Source organism: Vicugna pacos, chromosome 19 (assembly GCF_048564905.1).
Source record: "Vicugna pacos chromosome 19, VicPac4, whole genome shotgun sequence".
Classification (NCBI taxonomy): Eukaryota; Metazoa; Chordata; class Mammalia; order Artiodactyla; family Camelidae; genus Vicugna; species Vicugna pacos.
Genome location: NC_133005.1, coordinates 45,886,115 through 45,907,730, shown reverse-complemented (window position 1 = coordinate 45,907,730; position 21,616 = coordinate 45,886,115). Strand labels below are relative to the sequence as shown.

At 63.7% G+C, this 21,616-nt stretch overlaps 1 protein-coding gene across 1 annotated transcript; it reads right to left on the bottom strand.

The window, feature by feature from the left end:
- Position 1: 1 nt before the first annotated feature.
- Positions 2-20,680, bottom strand: COL9A3 (collagen type IX alpha 3 chain). The gene is made up of 33 exons (XM_072944556.1): positions 20,612-20,680; positions 20,253-20,508; positions 19,606-19,674; positions 18,385-18,420; positions 17,677-17,748; positions 16,932-16,985; positions 15,768-15,803; positions 15,491-15,514; positions 15,214-15,267; positions 14,850-14,903; positions 14,419-14,460; positions 13,181-13,237; positions 12,709-12,762; positions 12,062-12,115; positions 11,749-11,802; positions 11,257-11,310; positions 10,825-10,878; positions 9,998-10,051; positions 9,043-9,096; positions 8,898-8,951; positions 8,685-8,729; positions 8,523-8,576; positions 8,398-8,451; positions 7,927-7,980; positions 7,748-7,819; positions 6,552-6,587; positions 5,906-5,950; positions 4,843-4,875; positions 4,486-4,632; positions 4,278-4,332; positions 3,586-3,768; positions 1,775-1,852; positions 2-826 (listed from the first exon to the last, which is right to left on the bottom strand). Exons 2-33 carry the CDS (start codon positions 20,454-20,456, stop codon positions 636-638), a joined length of 2,181 nt encoding a protein of 726 aa, XP_072800657.1. The 5' UTR covers positions 20,457-20,508; positions 20,612-20,680; the 3' UTR covers positions 2-635.
- Positions 20,681-21,616: the final 936 nt, after the last annotated feature.

The following is a 21,616-nucleotide window of genomic DNA, read 5'->3' as shown; positions in this document are numbered from 1 at the left end:
GTTTCAAATGAGTGGCTTTATTTATGAGAACAGATAATACCAACAGCCTTTAGTGCAATGCAGTCACCTTCAATAAATACTGTCAACAGGAGATGATTCGAAGTTTGTACACAGAAGCAGGAGGCAAATCAGACTAGACCTTTGTGTGGAAGGGCGTCAGACATTAAATTCTTTATTTTTTGTAACACTGTGGCCAGTCTTAATCTGAAAACCTCATATATCGATTTACTGGGATTATATCTTAGTCTTTACACAAATGCTCGTAAACAAGTTGGATGTTTTTCTCTCGTGGAATTGTACAGAACTTCCTGTGTGTACGCACTGTGTTCCTCTCAAACTCTGGGCTGACGACTTATTACACAGGCCTGAGTCTGAGGTATGATGCTACAGCCGAATAGACTGTCGTGGACACACGTAGTCAGAATGCTCTTGACCACGGCTCAGTGGGGATGCTCTCGGGGACCCAGTGTCTGGCGGCAGCCACCAAGGACGTGGAGGAGCAGCGGGAAGGCCTGGCTGGCGGCAGGGCCTCGCGTCGTCTGCTCCTGAATCCCAGAATGGACCCCCGTGGCGCCCCTCCAGAGCTCGCTGCTTCAGCTGACACCACTTTCTCACTCTCGTCCTTAAGTTGTGTTTCAGGAACTCCGGGGACCGGATTTCTCCACGCCCCCTGCCATAACGGCTCCTTGGCAGGCAGAGGTGTCGCATATGCCGGGGGTCCCCTGAGCACCAACAGCTCCGGGGAGCCCGGGATCGCCGGGGAGGCCAGGCTCGCCGGGGGCCCCGTCCCGGCCGTCCTTGCTGATGCCAGGCACGCCTTGTGGTCCTTGAGACAGACCAGGGAGGTGAGTGTAGACACGGGAGGAGGAGGGAGTGGCCCGTCCCTTCAGCATGCCATCCCAGCCCTTGGGTGTCCCTAGCTTGTCCCTTAATTCTGGGGGCGGCCCAGGGGCGGCGCGCTTGGGCTAAGACACCAGTGAGGACAGAGGCCTGACGGGGGCGACGTGGCAGCTGCGGCAAGAGGCCACGGGGGCGAGCCGCAGGGTGCGGGAGTCGGGATTGGTCCTGAGTACGGCCGCCTGGCGGTGCCGTGTGAAGGGTGGGTCTGGGGTGAGCGAGAGGGCGTGCCTGGGGGTGGCGTGGTGACGAAGACGGTGGCCACCACAGGGGAGCACTGAGTGTGAGCGAGGCAGGAGGCCCCTGCGAGGTGGTGGCCCTGAGCAGGTAGACGGCAGGAGAAGCCGAGAACCTGGGGAACAACCTCAGGGCCCAGGTGTTTGGAGCCGAGGAGGTGGAACGGGGCGGCGAAGGCGCTGGGCTGATGGGCGGGAGCGGCCCCGCTGGGCCTGGCCTCCTCCCTCTCGGCAGAGCATTTCTATTCCGCGTTAAAAATTTAAACATCAAGGCAGGTGTAGGTCAGTTAGGAGAAAATTCGGTTAGAATTTAGCTGAAATAGATACTAAATGGCTTTACTTGACTAGAATTGAACTGAGTCTACTTAACTGCAGCCGACACGGGTCGATCTGTTCATGGGTGAAACTTTACATATTCAAGCGGCTATGAAAGCAGCTCCTAACCTCGCCTCTAAGAGTGCCTTGCCAGGTGGCAGCGGCTGTGCCTCGGACAGCGAGACACGCTTAGCGACAAGGTGTCAGGACGGAAGCGCGCGCACGAGGCCAGGCCAGGGTAGGGGCTGGGGGTCAGGACAGAAGCGCTCACGTGGCCGGGGGGGAGGTGTCAGGATGGAAGCGCGCGCGTGGCCAGGGCCTCGTACCTCGGAGCCCTTGCTCTCCGTCGGGCCCGTCCAGGCCCTCGCCAGCCGAGCCTTTGTCTCCTCTGTCACCTGGGCTTCCTGTCAAAGGCACAGGACACACACTTAGAAGACCCGATTCAACTTTCCAGAAAGACTTCTGCGGGGAGCACCCTCCCAGCTTTTTACAGGTAGGGCGCCTGCTTTTTGCTGAATTGAGACTCTTAGAAGAAGACACAGCAGAGTGTGGGCTCGATGGAGGTTGACCATGACCCTCATCCCCCAGGCTCCGGGTATCAGAGCAGCACTTCTGATGGACTTCTGGTTTGTTGGAAATATTTATGCCTGAGGTAGCACACCCTCTACACAGGGTCAGGAGCCCAGGCCCTGGGCCGGGCTGGGAGCAGGTCCCTGACCTGCCTTGGCCCTGGGGGAGAGGGATGCCCAGCGGTGACGGTGGCTTCCAATTCAGACAAGGCCCTTGGGCGTCCCTGGGCCGCTGGACTGATAGAAGGACCGACCGTGGGGGCAAGTGCCCCAGGGGACACACCTGACCCTGGGCTGGAGTGTGGCTGCACTTAATGCCGACCTGCAGTTTTTCTGAGCGCCAGTAAAGGTGATTAATGCTATTTTTGGATTTTATTTTCAAAAGTCTTAAAGGCATTCAGATCCCTACTTAGGGATAACTTGCCCTGTTTGGTCCCTTGAAGGCCGCCCTCGCTGACATGCTGTGTACTGGCACAGACGGCTGGAGACACTTGGGACTCAGACTCTCCAAGGAGACAGGAGGCTGCCTGATGGTCAATTGGGGGCGAACGTCGCATCTGGGATGAGAAGGTGTGTTTGACACCTTTGCCCCTGGTGCTGACGCGTCTCTAAGTGTCTTCAGAGTAACGAAACGGAATCCCTAGTTACGGAAGGACTCCCACCTGCTGAAGTGTTTGAATTTAACCTCACAGATGAAGACGCCCACATAAGTCAGTTTCCCTTGGGAGCTTTTTGCTTAAGCTATTTTTGAGAAACAGAAAATTATCCGGTCAACAGTTTGGAGTGAGCCGGAAGCAGGAGCTTTAAATCCCTCACTTGGGCCCTGAGTCTAGCTGGCTGGACGCAGGCTGGCGGTGGTGGCCAACTTAGAATTCGAAACCGAAGTAAACGTCAGCCATTTGGGAAGCGGTCTGTGGCCAGCTGTTCCCAGCTGTGCTGTCTGGACAGCCGCACGGACGGCACCGCACGTGGGTCGAGACCTCCGCCTCGTTTCTAAGTTACTTACCCTAGTTCTGCATGGTCCTCACCGCGGCCTTCTGAATTTTACAATTTTTGCCTTTTGCCACAAGTATTCCTATGTGCCAACCTTCATCAAGGTACGTGCGTGCTCCGTATAAATAGGGCTCCTGCTGACTCACCCCTCACAGTTTTATCCACCCTGCCTCCCCCGAATGGTGTTCTAGTGGTGTTTGAGGAAAGCGTCACATTTCGAAAGGTGCTGTCATCCCTGGGGCCTGGCAAGGAGTGAACGGAGCGGGCCCCATGCACGAAGGGCTTCGACCGGAGGTGGCTTCTCGCAGTAGCTTGACCCCCCACTTTTCTAGGGGAGCCGCGGGGACAAGAGGAGCACTGAGGCCACTCAGATGCGGGTCAGACACAGATGGTCAAGGACGGAAGGCCCCTGGCTCGTGTCCAGGTGACTTCAAGCCAGTTTCCCCTCAGGTCCTCTTCCGTCCCTTGTCCCCGAGGGGGGGCAGCATCTCTATGTGGAGGGGGTGGGTTTCATGATGTGGCCTGGGGGCTGCCCCCAGTGGATTAGCCACTTGGGGGGGGCCAATGGCACTCACCTCTGGGGCCGGGGTCTCCCAGCTCTCCGGTGGGACCCCGATATCCAGGGGGCCCTCGAGCACCAGGGTGACCAATGGAGCCAGGGGGGCCGGGGGGGCCAGGGGGACCAGCGGGACCAGGCCGACCGATGGAGCCCGGTGCTAAGGGCTTCCTCAGGTGAGCAGCCAGCTGTGCAATTTGCTCTTTTGGGAAAAGAAAGATAAAGCATTTGTTCAGCGGAAGAACGTTCCGTGCAGCACAGAGGTACTGCCTTCCAAAGGAAGTTTCTCCACCGATTCAAAAAGGCTTTGACGGATTCAGGTGCATAATAAACGTGCTTAGGGGCTTGGTGTATCAGCGTGAACCACGGGCCCAGAAGGAGCTCTTTAAAGGCCTGTGACTCGGGGACCAGGAGCTGCCCAGCTGGTCAGCCAGAGTCCAAAGGGCACGATTATTTGCCCCTTGTGACTGCACCCAGGGGACCCTGAGAAGTCCGCCGGGCACCAGCCCCGCAGTAACCCTGCGGGGAGGGAGCCTTACCCGGTGCGGGGAGGGAGCCTTACCCGGTGTGGACAGACCCCCGAGGACCACAAGTGTGAGTCAGCCCAGGGCTCAGCTGGTCCGGAAAGGGGGGCGGGCAGGGGGCCGGGCCAGGGCCGCCCATGCCCAGGATGCCCAGGACGCCCAAGATGCCCAGGACGGGAGCGCTTACCGCTGACGGCGCCCGCGCACAGCTCCCGGATGTGCTGCTCACTGGCTGCTTTCCCCTGGAATTCACCCCAAAGCGTGTCAGCCTATGGGGGCGCCCCCACTGTCACGCTCTGAAAAGTAACCTGATTGTCCCGCAAAAAGCACGACCTAAACCCAGTGAAAGCCCGAGGCCGGCGGCACGGGCTCAGGAGAGGGAAGGAGAGACGTACCGGGACGCCCGGTTTCCCCGTGATGCCAGGCACGCCTCGAACGCCCTGGAAGCCCACGGGGCCGGGAGGGCCTGGGACACCTTCTGCGCCGCTGGTGCCGTTGGGACCTTGGATGCCTTTGGGGCCCGGCTCCCCTCGACTGCCAGACTGGGGAGAAAACGCGGGGAGAGATGGGCGGGGGCCGAGCCACCCCCACGGGCCGCACCCCCCAGGCCAGGGATGTCTGACTTCTGGGCAGAGCAGGCCTCTGTGATGTGCACATCTGTCAGGCCCGAGGCCGGCCCAGCAGCCAGAGGCGCCCGAGAAGCCAACGGGCTCCTTGGGATTTTGTCGTTGGAATGTCTGCCGGGCACTCACCTCTCCTTTGGGTCCAACAGGGCCACTGGGACCCTGCAAAAGAGAAGTTGCTCATTTTAATTGCTCTCACATCATTAGTCAGGTGGGCACTGCTTCCCAAGGTACCAGTCTAGCACATTGTCAGCCAGGGATGAGGGAAAAACCAAGTGGCCCGTGCAGCTGCTCATTGACGGCGTCCAGCATCCCCAGGGCCGCTTCCTGTGCCCGAGGTCTGGGTCTTAGGTTCTGAGATTGCGGTGTGGCTACCGACTCTTTAGACTTCGCTCCCCTAAGGAGCGTGAGCCGCAGCCGCGCGGTGCCTTCTCCTGTCCACATTCACCATGTCTTGCTGTCACACACAAGGCAGCGCTGCCAGCGCCTGTGCCTAAGGCCCCCTCCTCCAGCTGTGTCCTCAGGAAGCTGCCTGGCGGGAGGTAAACGGGGACACGGCCCCAGCCAGACAGCAGACGGCCCAGGGCCACTTGTCCGTATCGCAGTCACTGCCTGGTGGGAGAGCCCAGGCTGCCCCGGCTTTCCAGCTCGCAGGGCCTGAGGGGTAAGTCGCTCCCAGGTCTCTGCATGGTCCACCCCACAGCAGATCAGCAGGAGGTGGGTTCCCTGGGTCCCGTGTGTCAGGGCTGTCTGGGAATCACCGAAATAAATCACACACACACGACTGCGATGGTCTTGGCTAGAGATGTGGAAGTCCGCACTGGACTACAGTCCTGCCGGAGACGAGGGTCCCTGGGGCCGAGCCATCTCCGTCTCGTCCAGACTCGAGGAAAGGCTCAGTGACAGAACTAGAAACCCGGGCCATGTGGGAGCCAGGTCTTTCCTCCGAGGAGCAGGAGAGGGAGACACCCCGCTGCAGGCCGGGGCCGCCTCTCCTGAGGACGGCACGGGTCCCACCCTCTGCCTCGGGGGCCGGTCAGCGGCCAGGGCCTTGGCTGGCCCCGGACACTGGGCTTGCCACTCCCACCCTCTTCGGAGTCTCTGGATCTGCAGTCTGCCCTTCTCCCCCACCTTCCAACACAGCGGTTCATTCTGCCATTAACAAAAGTGAGGTCAGCTCAGTCACACTTACCGGTTCTCCCTTCTCCCCAGGAAGACCGTCCGAGCCCGCAATGCCCTGAAACGACACCCTAACATTGAAGAACTGTCCACGCCAACGTCCCCAGTCTTGGTGGGAGCTGGCGCCTGAGACCCAGGCCCGGGTGGGCACAGAGCAGAGCCTTGGTGGGCGTAGATTGTTCTAGAGCCTCTGGGCGCTACCGGGAGGTCAGACGCAGAGCTGCAACAGTGCAGGCCCCCACCCCTGGGCCTTTCCAGAGAGAGAAACGAATTTCTAATCTGTTCCTGCAAACGGACGCCTGGAACCCAGACCGATCAGCAGGTGATACACTCCCACCCCCCACCTCTGAGGGCCCCCGATGCGCCACCCAGGCGAGGCAGCCACTCTCGCACCCAGGAGCCAATCAGTGACATCAGGCTGGTGGCCCTGCCGTTTACACCCAGGAAGGCTGCACGCAGTGTCCGGGGCTGGGTGCCCAGAGTTGTCAACTTGGAGGGAGCAGGAGGGAGCCAACGACAAAGTCAGAAGGAGGGAGAGGGGAGAGGGATGTGGAGGGAGCGGGGAGGGGGGTGATGGGGGAGGGGGATTTGGGGGGACATAGGGGAGGGAGAGCCCAGCAGACACAGCTGACCCACACCTCACCTGACCACCCGCTCACCTGGTCTCCCTTAGGGCCTGTGGCTCCTCCAGGGCCCTGAGCAGAGAAAGGTCAGCATTACAGAGGTCACAGGTGTCCCTGAAGTGACCTGCAGCCCGGCTTGGAGCCAGGACGGGGCCAGGCTCCCGTGGACACAGCTTCCCACCAGGATGCTGCCTGGGGCCTGTCCCGAGTGCTGCAGGATCTCCTGGTAGAAGCCCTGTCTTCCTAGGGGCTCCTAGCACTGCCCGCGTGCAGCGCCACAGTGGTTCATGGGCCCTGCCGGGGGCAGCGAGGCCTCTAAGCTCGGCCGTGTTGGCGACAGTGGTCATTGTGTGGCCCTGTCACTCACACGGCCCTGGGGTGACCTCAGGGTACGCAGGGGAGCTGCTGAGTCAGGGCCAAGAGTTCCTGCGAGTCATCTTCCCCGTGGACTGGGGGATTAGTGACGTGGCTGGGTACTGCCAGGATCTCCCGTGGAACATTAAAAATCGTCTATTTGCTCAGATAGCAGCGCAAGTGAGAACCCACCCAAAGGGCAAAAGGTGTGGAACTCTCCTGTGATCTCAAACCGTGGGTGAGGGTGGGGGCTGGGGGATCCAGTACCTGGCCCCGCACCCCCACGGGGCCAGGCACAGTGCCCAGGGCCTCCCTCTCCACCTTTTGGAGGCCCTGGTGTCATTGGCATGTCCCCGACCCCTGGAATTTCCTGGCTGGAGGTTAATGAAGGGCCCACTGTCCCAGCCCCAGGCTGGTGGTTTCCATGGCCTCGCCAGTGCCCTGGATGAAGGGGTGCCTGGGCCCCTGTCGCTGCTGATGGGGCGGACAGGCAGGCAGCCAAGCTAGACTCTTGGGTTCCCAGGGGCCTGGTGCCACGTGGCTGGGTGGGAGCAGAGATGCGGACCCATGGCCTCCTCCTGGAGGCCCCTCGGCTGCCTGGTCACATGGTGACCACCACCCGGTCCAGGCCCACCACGTCCTGAACGTTACAGGACAACGGGGACCCCACAGTGAACCTGCCGGCTGTGGGAAGACCGCAAGGAGAGTCTCGGAAGGTGAGAAGCAGGCACAGTGACGGTAGTTCTGAGCAAGGTAACCTGTGCCAAGTCAGCCCCCAGCTGAAACCTGCCTACAGGGCGCGGTGTCCCTGCGTGGCCCCCAGGGCTGTGGGTGGTGGGGTGCAGGGGCAGGACACTCCCGCTGGGACAGCCACTTACCCGGTCACCCACATCGCCTCGCAGGCCTTGAGGGCCTGGCAGGCCGAGGTCTCCTATGCTGCCTTTCCGGCCCTACAGACAAGGATGCAGCTCGTCAGCACCCACAAGGGAACCCAGCGGAGACCCTCCCAGCCCCGCTGGCCCACCGGGGCACATACCCCAGCCCCAACCTCACCCACCTGGAAACCTCGGACTCCAGGGGCCCCCGGAGGGCCTTGTGGGCCCAGAGCCCCCTGAAAGACAGAAGGAGAGCGTGAGTCCAGGTCTGCCTCCCCCGCAGGGGGCTGGGCAGACACGGGAGCTGGTCCTCAGCCATCGGCCCCGCTGCTGGGGAGAGAGGTGAGGGCACACCCTCGGACCCCATGCGTCAGCCAGACTTGGTGCCAGGCAGCAGTGCCCTGGGCCTCCCGAGGCTCTGGGGCTACCCGGGGCCATGAGGCTTGGGGCGTCTCCACGGCGCCTCCCGGGGCTGAGGCTGCTCCCTCAGCATGAAGGTCTCCAGGGCAGGACACTCAGGGTGGCTGGCACCGTGTCCCAGCTTTTGTGGTTTCAGTCCTTCCCGCATCCAAAACCACCCCAGCCTGCACAGAAACAGGCCCCTCAGCCATGGCCCTGTGCCCACCGACCCCCAGACTCCACTCCCCACTCACCGCTGAGCCCCTGTGGCCAGCCTCGCCACGCTCCCCGGGCACGCCAACGTCTCCCTGCACGTGGGGACAGACATGTCAGCAGGGCCTGCACACTCGGGCTGGGGACGAGGGCTGTGGATACTTACAGGGACACCGGGCTCTCCTGAAGGGCCAGCCTCACCCAGCTCTCCAGCTCTGCCCTACAGGGGAAGGGAGAGCCCTGAGTGTCTGCCCGCGTGTCCCCTTCAGCCAGGAGCCAGGCTGTGGCCACCCTCCTCCCGCTCCCTCGGGAGAAAGAAGCCACGTACCAGTTCTCCTTTCTCACCCTTGGACCCTGCTCGTCCAGGGAGACCCTGCAGGACAGGGGACAGAGGACAGGGGTACGAGCTGCCGGGCACCCTTCGAGGGTGAGGGGCACCTACAGCTTCCCTGGCCTGGGTGCAGAGCCCTGCACACACCCCCGCTCAGGGACCCGCAGGAGACCACCACGGGCAGGGAGTCCCTGGGCCATGTGCACTCACCGGCAGCCCACTGGGACCCTTCTCTCCTGGGGCACCGTTGCGCCCAGCTTCTCCCTGTGTGAGATTGGGGGGAAATGGGAGGCTGAGGGCCCAAGGCTGAATGCTCCTCAGACCCCTTCTCTGCAGCCCGCCAGCCAATACCAACCTTCTCGCCATCGAGTCCTGGCATGCCGTCCCGGCCGTCCTTGCCCGGCATGCCCTGGGGGTGGGGTGGGGTGAGGCCTGGCAGGCAGTGTGTGCCCCTCCCCCCAGTCTGGTCGCCCTCCAGGCCACCTCCTCCAGGCAGCTCCCTGCTCTGTCTCCCTGAACTGGCTCTGCCCCTCCTCCCAGGCCAGCGGACCCTGCGTGGTCCTGTGGGGTGTCTGTGGCCTCATGGCTCAGCAGGCAGGTGGACCTGTGTGCCCTCAGACAGCGCAGGGGAGGGTGGTGAGATGCATCCAGACCACACGCTGCCCTCTACATCCACCCAGATTTTTCACAGCGCCCCAGGGGAGTTCTGTTGTGCCCACTTTACAGATGGGGAAACAGGCTTGGGAACCAGGATTCCAGCTCAGGGCTACCTAATCCCAGTCTCCACTGATTTTGGAACTGGGGACAAAGCCACGTGCAGGGAAGGCAGCAGAGCAGCCAGGTTCCCTCATCCCCTGCCTTCTGCCCTGCCTCCCCGCTGCCGCAGCAAGGGGGGTGCCCCTAGGGCTGAGGTGGGGAGGGAACCGACGGTCCAGGGGGAAGTGTGGATCTGGGCGGAGCAGGGACAAATGGCAGGGACATGCAGCAGAGACGAAGGGACCCAGGTGCAAAGGGCCAGGACCCAGGACCCCCAGAATGCCCCCCTCCCTTGTGTGCCGCTGGAATACAGATGAGCTCCAACCAAGACCCTCTACCTCTGTGCAGACTGGACAGCAAAAGGCCCTGCAGCCTCAGGCAAGACGGAAACGTGGGTAGGGGCCGTTGCAGACGTGCAGTGGGGCAGTGAGACAAGTGAGGGCCAGCCGCCTGCACGTAGTGCCCCCCCACCAAGGGGGAGGCCAGGGATTCTCGGGGGTAGGGGGAGCAATCACAGAGGGCAGGAAGCAAAGGGAGTGGCCACGGGCACTCACCGGCTCTCCGCCTGGCCCAGACATGCCTGGGACACCTTTAAGACCAGGTCTGCCCTAAAAGACACACAAGTGTCCACAGTCAGGACCGTGGGGACCGCGCTCCCCCAGCTTACCTCACTAGGTCCTGGGGAATGGGGATCAGACCCGAGCCATTGATGTGCGGAGCGCCCCACCCCACTTTCTAGACAGGGGCGGAGCAGGGACAGCTGCGATGGCCAATCCCGACCTCTGGGGGAAAAGGCCCATCAACCGGGAGCTATCTTAGGCTCCTGTGGACGCTGTGGCATCTTGTGGCCACCTCCTGGGCCTCCAGCCACTAGGCTCACGTGGGGAGAAGAGACGAGGCTGGCTTGGAGGCATCCATAGCCAAGTGCCAGCTCGGAGACGTCACTTCATTTCAGGAGCTGCTTTAACCATCTCGGCTTCACTTATGCTCCCTTAACCCCAGCCATTCTCCCTGTTTCTCTGCTTCACAGGTGGGCAGCCTTGGCACAAGGTCAGGCCCCACCGCCCAGGGCCCCTTGACAGTGGTGTCAGAGGCCACACCTGGGAGTGTGGTCTGGTCCTCTGGCCCCGGCCCGGCCACTCCAGAGAGGAGCTTGCTAGGTGACAGTGGCTTCAAAGAGCCACAGGGGCTGCGAGGCTGGAGGGCTCCTGGGAGGGCTGCCTGGGCCCCCAACCCGCCTGGCACTGTCCTGGCTCACTGCCCCCACTCTCAGGGAAAGGCAGCTGCCCACGTCCCTGGACACGCCATCCGCATGCCCTCCCCATCCCCGTGCCAGGGCCTCCTGAGGAAGGACCCAGAGCAGACAGGTTCTCGCACTTACAAGGTCGCCCTTGGGGCCGCGGAACCCCTCTGGGCCCCTCTCGCCTCTGTCACCCTGAAATGACAAGGGGGGACAGGGAGAGAGTTAACTCAAGAAGGTGGGAGAGCAAGACCAAGGGTGCTGGCAGGGGTCAGCGTCAGAAGGGCAGGACTGACAGCGCTGAGGGCCGCAGAAGCCAGAGGGGCGCTCCCCACACCTCCCTTCACGTCTGGAAAAAGAAAGAATGCACATCTCCCACGAAGGACATACTGACTGTTCTGGCCGACTTGACCCCCAGGTGTGCCCACGGGACGGGAAGGGACGGTTTCGCCCCGGGAAGGGCTGGCACAGCCCAGTGGGGCTGGGGGAAGCTTCTGAGTGAGGGAGGGGGGAAGGGATTGGAGAGCCTGGGCCCTCCCAGGGCCACCCCCCTACTCCCAGACACACACGCACCACTTTCCCAGGGGCTCCTGGGATCCCGGGGGGCCCTCGGAGCCCAATGGGACCCTGTGGAGGAGAAAAGGACATCTGAGGCCTCTCGTCTGACACTCTGGCCCCCAGAGTAGCTGGCGCAATCTGTCGAGGCCCTCCTGGGAGCCCCCCACTGGAGCCCCCAGCAGGCCCCTCCCTAATTACCCACCCAGTGGTCCCCAAGTCACTTCCCCCTCCCACATTTGTCAAGGCCCCCCCCCACTGGCCCCCATTTGCCCCCCATCCCCCTGGGCCTAAGGCACTGAAGCCTTCACAGGCCCCAGTCTAGGGGACGGTCAAGTGAACGGAGGACCAGAGGCAGCCCTGCTGATGTCACACAGCCCACCCACGGCCCTCGCTGAGGACTCACGCTCATGGGGCCCATGTGACATCTGGAGGTGGCCCCCCAACCACCTGACCTCAGACTGGCCCACAGCCCCTCAAGGGCCAGGTGCTTGTGGGCTGCAGACTTACCCGGTCCCCGGGGGGTCCCAGCGGCCCTGGAAGTCCCTGCAGCCCCCGCAGACCCTGCAGGGAGAGAGCTGGAGCTGTAAGACCTGGGCCAGCAGCCCCTCCGAGGGCCCTGGGATCTTCCCTACCAACACTGGGCCCAACTCAGGCCCTGAAGCGGCCAGAGGACCACAACACCTGGGACCAGCAACACGGCAGAGGCGGGACCCCAACCTGGTTCCCATTGTGGGACTCGGTGGACCGTCCCTTACAGCCCTGATCTGCCCAAGGGGCTCCCATCCCACATCCCCACCCGTCCCACCCCTCCCCTGCTCACCTGCAGCCCCACGGTGCCCGGGAGGCCAGGGGGCCCAGGAGGCCCGGGGTCACCCTACGAGAGAGGAGGAGAAAGTGGAGGTGATGACCACTGCCCCCCACCTCCCGCCAGAGCCCTTGCTGTGGAGGGCGTTGTCCCCTTCACAGCTGAACCCCCAAGGCTAAGAGAGCACTGGCCCTCCTCCACAGAGGATGCACTGTGTCCTCCACCCCAGCGAGGACTCCGGCCCTTCCCAGACCCCTCCTCCTGGCTGGGGAGGCCCCTCCATCCTTGCTAGGGCGCACCCAGCCTGTGAGTAAGGACTGACAGATGCCCTCTGCAGGCAGGAGCCCTGGGGGGAGGGTGGCAGGGGCTACTGGGCTGAAGCCCACCTTCTGCAGCCCGCAGTGTGGCTCCTGAGCTCAGGGAGCTTCCACGTAAGGCCAGATGGGGAGTCTGGACAGAGACCCTGCCCCAGGTCACCTGGCTCCGCCAGCCAGGCCCCGCAGGAGGCGTGACGCGTCGCTGCTCCATCAGGGCGTGTCCCCGGAGCGGCCAGCACCTCCTCACGCCTCCCGACCAACTAGGCCAGAGTCCCAGGCCCCCCGCCACGTGCCTGCTCCCCACTGCTGCCACCCCAGGGGCGCTGCCCAGCCTCCAGCCTTCACCTTCTCGCCATCCTTGCCGACTTCTCCTTGCTCCCCTTTGTAGCCAGTGGGTCCCTGAAAGTCAGTGGTGGGTGAGCAGTCACAGACCCACCCCACAAGCAGCCCCACACTAATGAAGGCCTGCACGGCCCACCAGCCCAAGTGGGGAAACTGAGGCCCAGCTGGGAGGAGCAGGGCTGAGCCAGGGCAGGGGGTTGGGGGCCCCAGGCCGGCTTGCCCCCATACCCTCTCTCAGTGCCCCCTGGTCCTGGCAGCCAGGCTAGCACCTAGCAGCTCACCAGTGCTGCGGAGGGACGGGGACAGAGCAAGGCCCCCAGGCGGGGCAGGACGCTGATCCCCCTTCCTGCCTGCATCAACCCTGGAACCAGGGCGGGCTTTCTGAGTCCCCCCAGCTCCAAACCCCCTCCAACCCCCCCATGGGGGGCCCGCTCCCTCCTGCTGGGGTCTGAGTCAACCCTTGGGGGTCGCTCACCTTGAACCCTGGCATTCCTGGGGGCCCCGGGGGGCCTGGTGGGCAGACGGCTGGGCACTGTTGGGAAACAGAGTGGTCAGACCCCTCCCGGACAAACAGGGTCCCTGAGATGGGCCATCCCACATGGGTGAGAGGGACCTTGGGCTACATGGGGGCCTCCTGGGGAGCCCAGAAGGGGCCTCATTCAGGGCTGGCCCCGGGGTGCGGGGACGCGCTGCACTGCCAGGCCACGGGCCGCCTCCTCCCAGCCCGGCTCGTTTCTCAGCCCCGGCGCAGACCAGGGTTCAAAGCAGCTGCTTATTCAGCGTGGCGGGCTGCCGGCTCACAAAGAGGCCTTCGTCACGTGCCCGCCCCCAGCGGCGGCTCAGCTGAGCTGGGTTCCCTCGGGTGCACAGAGGTGCTTTAGGGAGGGAAGTGTGGCCCACCAGGAAGGGCTGGATGCCCCACACCTGGGTCTCTGCAAACCCAGGGACGGCGCAGCGTCAGGGTTTCTGGATTATTCCACAACTGGCCTGACGCACAGCTGGTGCCATCAACCTCCACACCAGCTTCAGGGGCCCAGCCACCCTCCTCTTTCCAGAAGATCTCCAAGCCCTCCCTCAGGGACACCAGCAATCAGGCGCTTGGACGGGGGCTGGAGGCAGGAAGAGCCGGCAGGTGCACGGTGGCCGGGCGGGGCCGGGCTCTGCATTTAAGGGCTCACAGCCGCTCCTCAGTGGAGGCAGGGGCTGGCCCGGCCCGCGAACAGCTGTGCCCACGAGGCCCGTGAACTCCAGCACTCCGAAGTCAGTTTTTCTTTTCACACGAGCGGTAAAGCTCAACAACCAAGATAAAGTGGGTCCCAAACTCTAGTCTGGAACCTTCCATGATGGGGAAGTATTCTGTCTATCCCCAAGTGCTGCCCAACTCACCCCGTGCGGCTGACATCACTCCAAGTGCAGCTGTGCCCAAGAGGAGTGGGTCTGTGTAGCATTTGATTCTGCTTAATTTAGATCCACACTACTGCGCATGTGGGGCAGGGCAGGGGTGGGGGGGCGCCGGTGCAGGGCTGGACCAGCAGAGGGGGAGGAGGATGCAGGGGAAGCTGCACCCAGAGCTGTGCTACCTGCATGGAGCCCCCACATCCCTGCCTTCCTGCGCTGTCCAGAGGGGCCCCAAGGTGGTGGATCGGGCCAGAGCCCCCTCCCACCAAGAAAGGCACCTCGACAAAAGGCTTCACAAAAGGTGCACGTGCCCACCTGAAGGTCAGTAGCGCCTTCGGGGAGGACCCCTGGGTGACCCTGGAACACAGAGACAGCAACTTTGACATGGCCCGTCCACCCCTCCTACCCGTCACTTCCTGCCACCCACCACTCAGGACCACCAGGGGACTCGGGGGCCCTTCCTCCCTCGGTGGTCAGTGCTAGATGCTGCTGGCCAACCTGCAGGGCACGTGACAATGACAGAAACCACCTGCCCTTGGGGTGGGGTGGCCACTAGTCCCGAGCCCTGGACCAGCCTCAGGTCGGCGGACTCAGCCCCAGCCACTGCCTGGTGTGCTGCTGAAATCTGCGGGTGGGCGTGGGTCCTGGGGCTGAGGGGCCAGGGGGCAGGGAGTCATGCCCACCATGCCGTCATTCATGCCTGAGACTTCCTCCGAGGAGCTCTGGGGCCCCTGCCCAGTACTCACAGGGGGTCCAGGAGGTCCCGGGGGACCAGGGAGGCCTGGGAGTCCAGAGGGTCCCTGTGGGGGAATTATGACTTAGACGGAGCAAGGCCAGCCCCCACCTGAGTGCGGTGACCAGCTCCTTCTCCTGCCCCGAAGATGCCTTCATAGGGACACTCCCGGCACTGCCCACCTCCCCTGCCCTGGCCTTGCTCTGAGTCCTCTGTGTGTCCGGAGAGAGGGTCTGCCCTGTCCCAGAAAGTCAGCCAGCAAGGCTCACCAGAAAAGGAAGTGGGGGGGGCAGAGGAAAAGGGAGGAGGAGGGGCAGGGCAAAGGGAAGGAAAGCCCCCTGACGGTCAAATTTGGGGGAATCCTGACAGCCACTTACCGGAGCACCCCGGAGGCCAATTCCACCGGGGGGGCCACTCACTCCTGCCTCTCCCTGAGGGAGGTAAATGAGAGATGGGGGGTCTGCACCCAAGGAGCTCTGAGGATCCAGGGGGAGTTCAGACCCAGCTCCCGTGTCCCCACACAGGGTGGGGGGTCAGGTCACTGTCACCCCCAGAAGCCCCACCCCCAGCCATGGTTTGGGACCTGGCGGCCATGTTGGCTCTGGGTATGGTGTGCCCACTTGGGTGGGGGCTGCAAGGGTTGTCGGTACTCACGGGGGGTCCAGGGAGGCCTTTGCCCTGCAACACCAAGCATGGGATCAGAACTTGCTGGGGATGGGAGGGGGCTGCCCACCACCCACCACTTCCCCCTGAGCTGATCAGGTGTGTCATGGGGGAGGAATGCTTGGGGGGCGAGGGCACAGCCCAGGAGCACCCCAGACCGCAGCCCCGGGGACAGTCCCCAGGAGAAGCTGCAGAGGGACCACAGACAGAGGGCTGTGCACGACCTCCTGCGGCAACTCCAGCTCCATGGGGAGCAGACAATACTCACCCCCAGCCCAGGTGGCCCCGGGGGTCCCAGGCTTCCCTGCAGAAGGAAACAGCGTGTTGGGAGTGGGCTGGGCCCAGGCACCCTCGCCTAGGTTTGCAGACCTGTTCCCTTCCCTCGCAAGTCCATCTCCTTAGAGGAAGGGATCCCCATTTTACAGGAGACTGGAAGGGGGGATCTCTGATGCCCCAGTGGCCTGGGACCAGTCCTTTGCCAACAATCCTGCTGAGGAAAAGCCAGAAAAGGTCTCTTCTTAAGAGCGCTGTGTCTGGATGGGCCACCAGGAAGGCCCACACCAGGTGTGACCTGAGCCACACAGAAGAGCCCGACGCCCATCTCTGCTAGGAAGCCCTCCGGCCTCCTCGGCCCACAGTGGGGAGCCCTGAACCTCCAGCAGCTGCCTTGTCCACCCAGGGCCCTCCTGGTCCTCTTGCTGCCTTGCATCCCCAGGAAGAGGTCCTTGTACGGGAGGCCCCACCCCCCACCCCAGGCTGCCCCACCTCCCCCAGCCCTCCACCCCCTCAGCACCACCAAAGGACATGCGGCCACAGGCGGCCACTCACTCCCTTGTCTCCGACTCCTACAGCCGAGTTCCCCAAAGCAGGGCTACGTCCTGGCTCCCCCGACTCCCGCCTGGCCCCCCACCCTGTGCACCCCAGGGCTGGGGGACAGCCACTTCTCCAAAGGGGGAAGGAGAGGGACCATTGCACTTGGAAGCCAGAGAGGGGAAAGAAAGCTTTCCTGAAGAGGAGTCGGTGCATCAGGAAGAGGGGGTGCACCAAAGGACAATGGTCAGAATTAGGGGGCAGGCTGGGTGACCGCGGGCCCCTCGGGTGGGCACAGAGGGAGAAGCAGCAGTTTACCTGGAGGAGAGCACGTGGGGCGGTCACTCCCCAACCACACCAGCCTGCCCTACAAAGTCTGAACGCTCCGACAACTCTGACCAGCAAGGGGCGCAGGACAGGAGAAGGCACCAGCCACCCTGTGCCCACCTGCCCTCCTGCCCACCCGCCCCACGGTGGGGGCCGGGCCCGGCCAGTCCAGTCATGGCAGCTGCCCTCAGGACCACCAGACCCACACCTTGTGGACAGATGGTGCTCAGACTGGCCACCCCTGGCAGGGACCTCGCCCCTGAGCTGAAGCCACTGGACGTGGTGCCTGCCTTACCCGTTCTCCGGGGGCGCCCTTGGGTCCAGGAGGTCCATCCTGCCCAGTCAGGCCCTGGGAAAGGAGGAGGCAGGTCGGCTTGGTGAGGCCACGTGGGAAGGACCAGCCATAGGCCCTTCCCTAACTAAAAGCGGTCCAGAGATCACAGAGACCCTCGGGCTGGCACCTTCCTCTCCTGGCCCCATCCGCTGTCCACTTGGTGTGCTGGGGGAGCGGGGAGGTGGGGGCATACGTGGGAAGCCAGCAAGGGGAACACCTGCTGGAGCTGGCAAGCCCAGCAGGCAGAAGAGCCACCTCTCAGGTCCCCCCGCCCCCCCCCCCCAGTGCGAGCAAAGCTCCATGTCCTGGGGCCAGGCCTTGAGTCCCTGATGACAGACCGACGCTGCTGGCCGGGCTCAGACGGGACGGATAATGGGCGTTTGTTCCCAGATAAGCAGGAGCTGGCGGGACCTTCACCTCTGCTGTGCACTGGCTCTGTCTGCTGGCTGACTAGACACTAACGGTCTGGGACAAAGGCCAGGGGACTCCTGCTGGGGGACGTCCGGAGACCCTCCTGGGACTGCTTGGGACCTCTTGTTTCCTGCTTGAGCAAGCCCAGCTGGAGAACAGCAATTAAACCTGACTCCTGGGCGCTGGGATGGAGCCCTTCCAGGCTGGGCGGGGCTCATGGGAGGAGGCGGCAGCGAGGGAGCACGAATGGGAGGGGGAGGGGAAGGAGGCCCAGGAGAGGGGCCGCCACACTCACGTCCACACCGGGAAGCCCCGGGAGCCCGGACTCTCCTGGTTTCCCAGGCTTGCCTGGGGCCCCTTTCGGTCCCTGTAAGGGGAAAGGCAGAGGCGTGAGGAAAGCTCTGGCCAGAGCCTTGACCTTCACCAAGAAGAAAAGTGTTTTCCAGCTGGGAAGCACCCAGCAATCCGAGATGGGCCCCTCTCTGCCGGAGGCCTGGCCCTCCCTGCTGCCCCGCGGCCCCTGAACCAGCTAGGGCTCACCTGCCCACCCCTTGCTGGCCCGGGGAGGGCTGCCCTCTCCAGCTGCCTCCCACCCTTATTCTGTATGATGCCCCCCTGGCCACTTCAGCCTCCCCAGCGAAGGGCCAGTGGGTCACTCTGTGGGACCTTCAGTGAGCCTGGAACCCTCAGCTCCTAGCTGGGCCTGAACAGCTTCGTTAGGGCTCCCTCGTGGGATGGACAGGCAGGGAAACAGACCCCTCCCCTGGCCTGCCGGGACACTGGTCCAAAGAAGCTTCAAGGCCAGACTGCCCAGAGACACAGTCCCACATACCCTCTCCCACCCCGTCCCTTCTGCCTCTGCTCGGAGGCCTCCCCTTTGGTGACCCAGGGCCCAGCGTGGTGTGAAGCAGTGTCAATGAGCCCTCTGTTCTGGGCCCACCCCTCCCCTCCAGACTGGAAGTAGATCGCCACCCCCACGCCCCGTCTCAGCCAGGACACTCACCGAGGGCCCGGGCAGACCCGGAGGACCAACTTCTCCCTGCAGAAGGGGAGACATCCACACGTGACCAAGTGTCCCCTGGAAACTCCACCCCAGGGGAGCAGAGCTGGGCCCTGGAGGCTAGCCCCAGGAGGCGAGATGGGAGCCCCTCACCCCGTCACCCACACCTGGGGGCACCTCCGCTCTAGGGCCAGGCGCAGAGGCAGGGGCCGGGGGAGGGACGAGCTGCACTGGGGCTCACACAGCTTTGGGGGCCCAGGAAGACAACACCCCAGAGATGATGGGACCTGTCATGAAGCCCCCACCCCTCCAACTGCCTGAGAAACTTCAGAACCCTGGCCGGAGATGGCAGACCCTCAGACACGCAGAGAACCAGGAAGGCACCCCAGCACCCCCTCCACCCTCGATGACCACTAGGTCTGAGACCTTTTAACCAAGGCTTCCAGGCCAGGTTTCAAGTAGAAGTGTCCCCAGAAGAAACTACCAGATGCCCAGGAGTAGGGAGGGGCCTGGGGAGGCCACCTGGGTCCAGGGTTCAACATGGTGGCACTGAGCAACAGCCCTGTGGAGGGGGTGGCGGGACGGAGACTCAAGGCCATCAGGGGCCAGGCAGGGGCCCTGGGGACTGAGCAGGCAGCAGAGGGCTGGCCAAGGGGGGCTCCACCCGGGGACGGTACCTGGGGGAGAGGCCTGGAAGGCCTGGATTTCGTGGAGGTGGGTCGGCTGGGGACTTTCACCCAAGTCAGGTGGGAGCTACCGGACTTCATCTGTCTCCCATGCTGCCTGGGCCACACTGAGCCTGGGCACCCTTTGGGAGGACGCCATTTCTGGGGCAGAGCTAGCCCCCACGCTCCCTCCAAGGCTGGCTCCAGCTCCTGGCAGCCCCCAACAAGACCCCCTGGGGGGGCAGGCCCCAAGTCTTCATCCCCAGAAAACAGGAGCACGGGCCCCTCCAGGGACCTGGAGACACACACCCCAGTGCCCACATTTCCAGTCCAAAGAGCACTGCGGAGCCCCCCCACCGGCTCTGGGGAGGCCATCCCTGGGGCAGGGGTGGGGGGCCTTCCCCAAGGAGGAGCAAGGATTGGCCATGTCCTGCTTCACATCCCACAGAGACACCCCCCAGCCCTGGGAGGTGCAGTTCACTTCCTCACTGGGCCTCAGGGAGGCTGGGGCCACAGCAAGAACCCCCAGGACCCCTGCCCTCCCCACCCCTGAACTCACGTCAATGCCGTCCTTCCCCGGCTTCCCAGGTGGCCCTTGGGGCCCGGGAGGGCCTCGAAGCCCCATTTTCTGAAAAAGAAAAATGCCATCAGACAGCTGCACCCCACTGTCTCGCATGGGGTGGGGCCCCCTGGTTGGCCCTTTGGTCAGCCTGAAGAGCGTCCCCTCGTCCCAGTCTGGAGAAATGCTGCAGCCGGTGCCCCGGGCACCCCGGCTCCCCTCAGAGACCCCAGGGCCTCGGCTCTGTCCCCTGCCTTGGCCTATCCTCTCTTGGCCAGGAGGGCTGCGCCCTGGACTGAGCCCCGCCAGGAACAAAGGCGACATTGTGCCTCTCCGGTGGAGGTGCAGTGCGAGCAGAGGCTGGACTCCACCTGGCGAGGCCGGGAGGCCCCCTGGGCTCAACTCTGAGGTGTCCAAGCATCCGTGGGGCTCAGCTGGGCAACGGACAGTCTGTGTCCAGCTTGGGGGTGGCTGGGGGGTGATAAGGCTGGCCCCAAGCCCCCTGGGCTTCCCGGCTCCCTCAGGAAGCTGGGGTGGGGGCTTGTCCCCGGCAGAAGCACTGCTCCACGTCGGACTGCAGAGCTACAGCCCCCCAGCCCAAGCCGCGCTCGCTCGCGAGCCCGGTGCGCCTGCAGCCCCGCGCTCACCTGCGCCTCGGTCACGGTTACGGTGGCGGCCAGGAGCGGCCCGAGCAGGAGCAGGGCCAGGGTGGGGGCTCCGGCCATCGCTGCACTCACGGTCTGAGCGACGCTGGCGGCGGCCGGCCAGCCTCGAGCTCGGCGGGGCGGGCGGGGCGGGCGGTGGGCCGGATGCCAGTTCCCGCCCCAGCGGCCCTCACACAAGCCCCCCATTCAGCCGGGCCCACCTTGGGGGGCGGGGGCTTCGGCGCCTCGGCGCGCCTCCCTGCCGAGCCAGCCAGGGGGAAGAAAAAGAAACCCAGTGGCATTTTTTTGGCCAGCTCCTGAGTTTAAAATTATCCTGGGACTGCTGAGCTACACACATATACCTTTTAGCAAAAAGAAAGAGACTCTTTTCCCTTCTTGGTCCTCAACCAGGGTGCGGAGAGGGAGAAGCCTGTACTGAAGGGCTCCTTTGGAGAAGGGGCCGTCCTCGTCCTGTAGCTGGGGTGGGCGAGTCTCGTTCTCCTCCCCAGTGCCCTGAGAGGGAGGGGCCCTGGCTACCCAAGGCCCAGGAGAACCCCGGAGAGCGTGAGCGTGCCGGTGCCAGGGGCCAGACAGGGCCCACCGCGACCCTGGTTCCCACTGCGGGCCCTGCCGTGGGACACAGCCCAGGCCCTGCAGGGTTGGAAGGTCTGCCTCTCCCACCGCCCTTACCGTAACTTTGTACTGAGTGGTCTGTCCACATGAACCAGCACTGGAGAAGGCCAGGCTCTCAGCGGCACCCCCGCCCCCAGGAGCAAAGTGGTGGCAGAGGAGGAACGTGCGGCCATGCCCCCGGGGGCCTGAGGGAACTTGGGACGACCAGGGCTCGGAGGCCCATGTTGGCTGTTCACGTGTCTCACGAGCCTTGACAGCTCAGGGGTCTAAAGACTTGGACAAGGTCGCTTCACCCTGGAAAGGCACGGGAACAGCAGGGTCGGGGGCAACTCCTGGGCCTGGGAGACCTAGGGGACACTCAAACATCCAGGCCACCTACAGAGTCCACTGAGTGCTCAGAGCCCGGCCCTGCCCCAGGACCTGAGCCTTCAGAACTCCCAGAGAAACGCTGCCTTCAGCTTCACTGCACCTATCTGAGCTTGACTTCTGCAGGCTGGAACTCAAGACTTCTGACACGATGCGACTTAACCACGAGGGAGTGGGATGACAGGGATGTGCAGGGAGCAAAACCTCCCTGCTTTGCTGGGTGAGGCCGTGGGCGACTCCGCAGGCCCAGCCACTCCCTCCAGCAGAAAGGTGAACTAAATCAGGAAGGGCCAAGAGCGTCTCAGAGTGTCCCCACTCCCTTCTGAGTCATCCCAGGACAACCTCAGAGGCAGCAGGGTGGGGCTGGG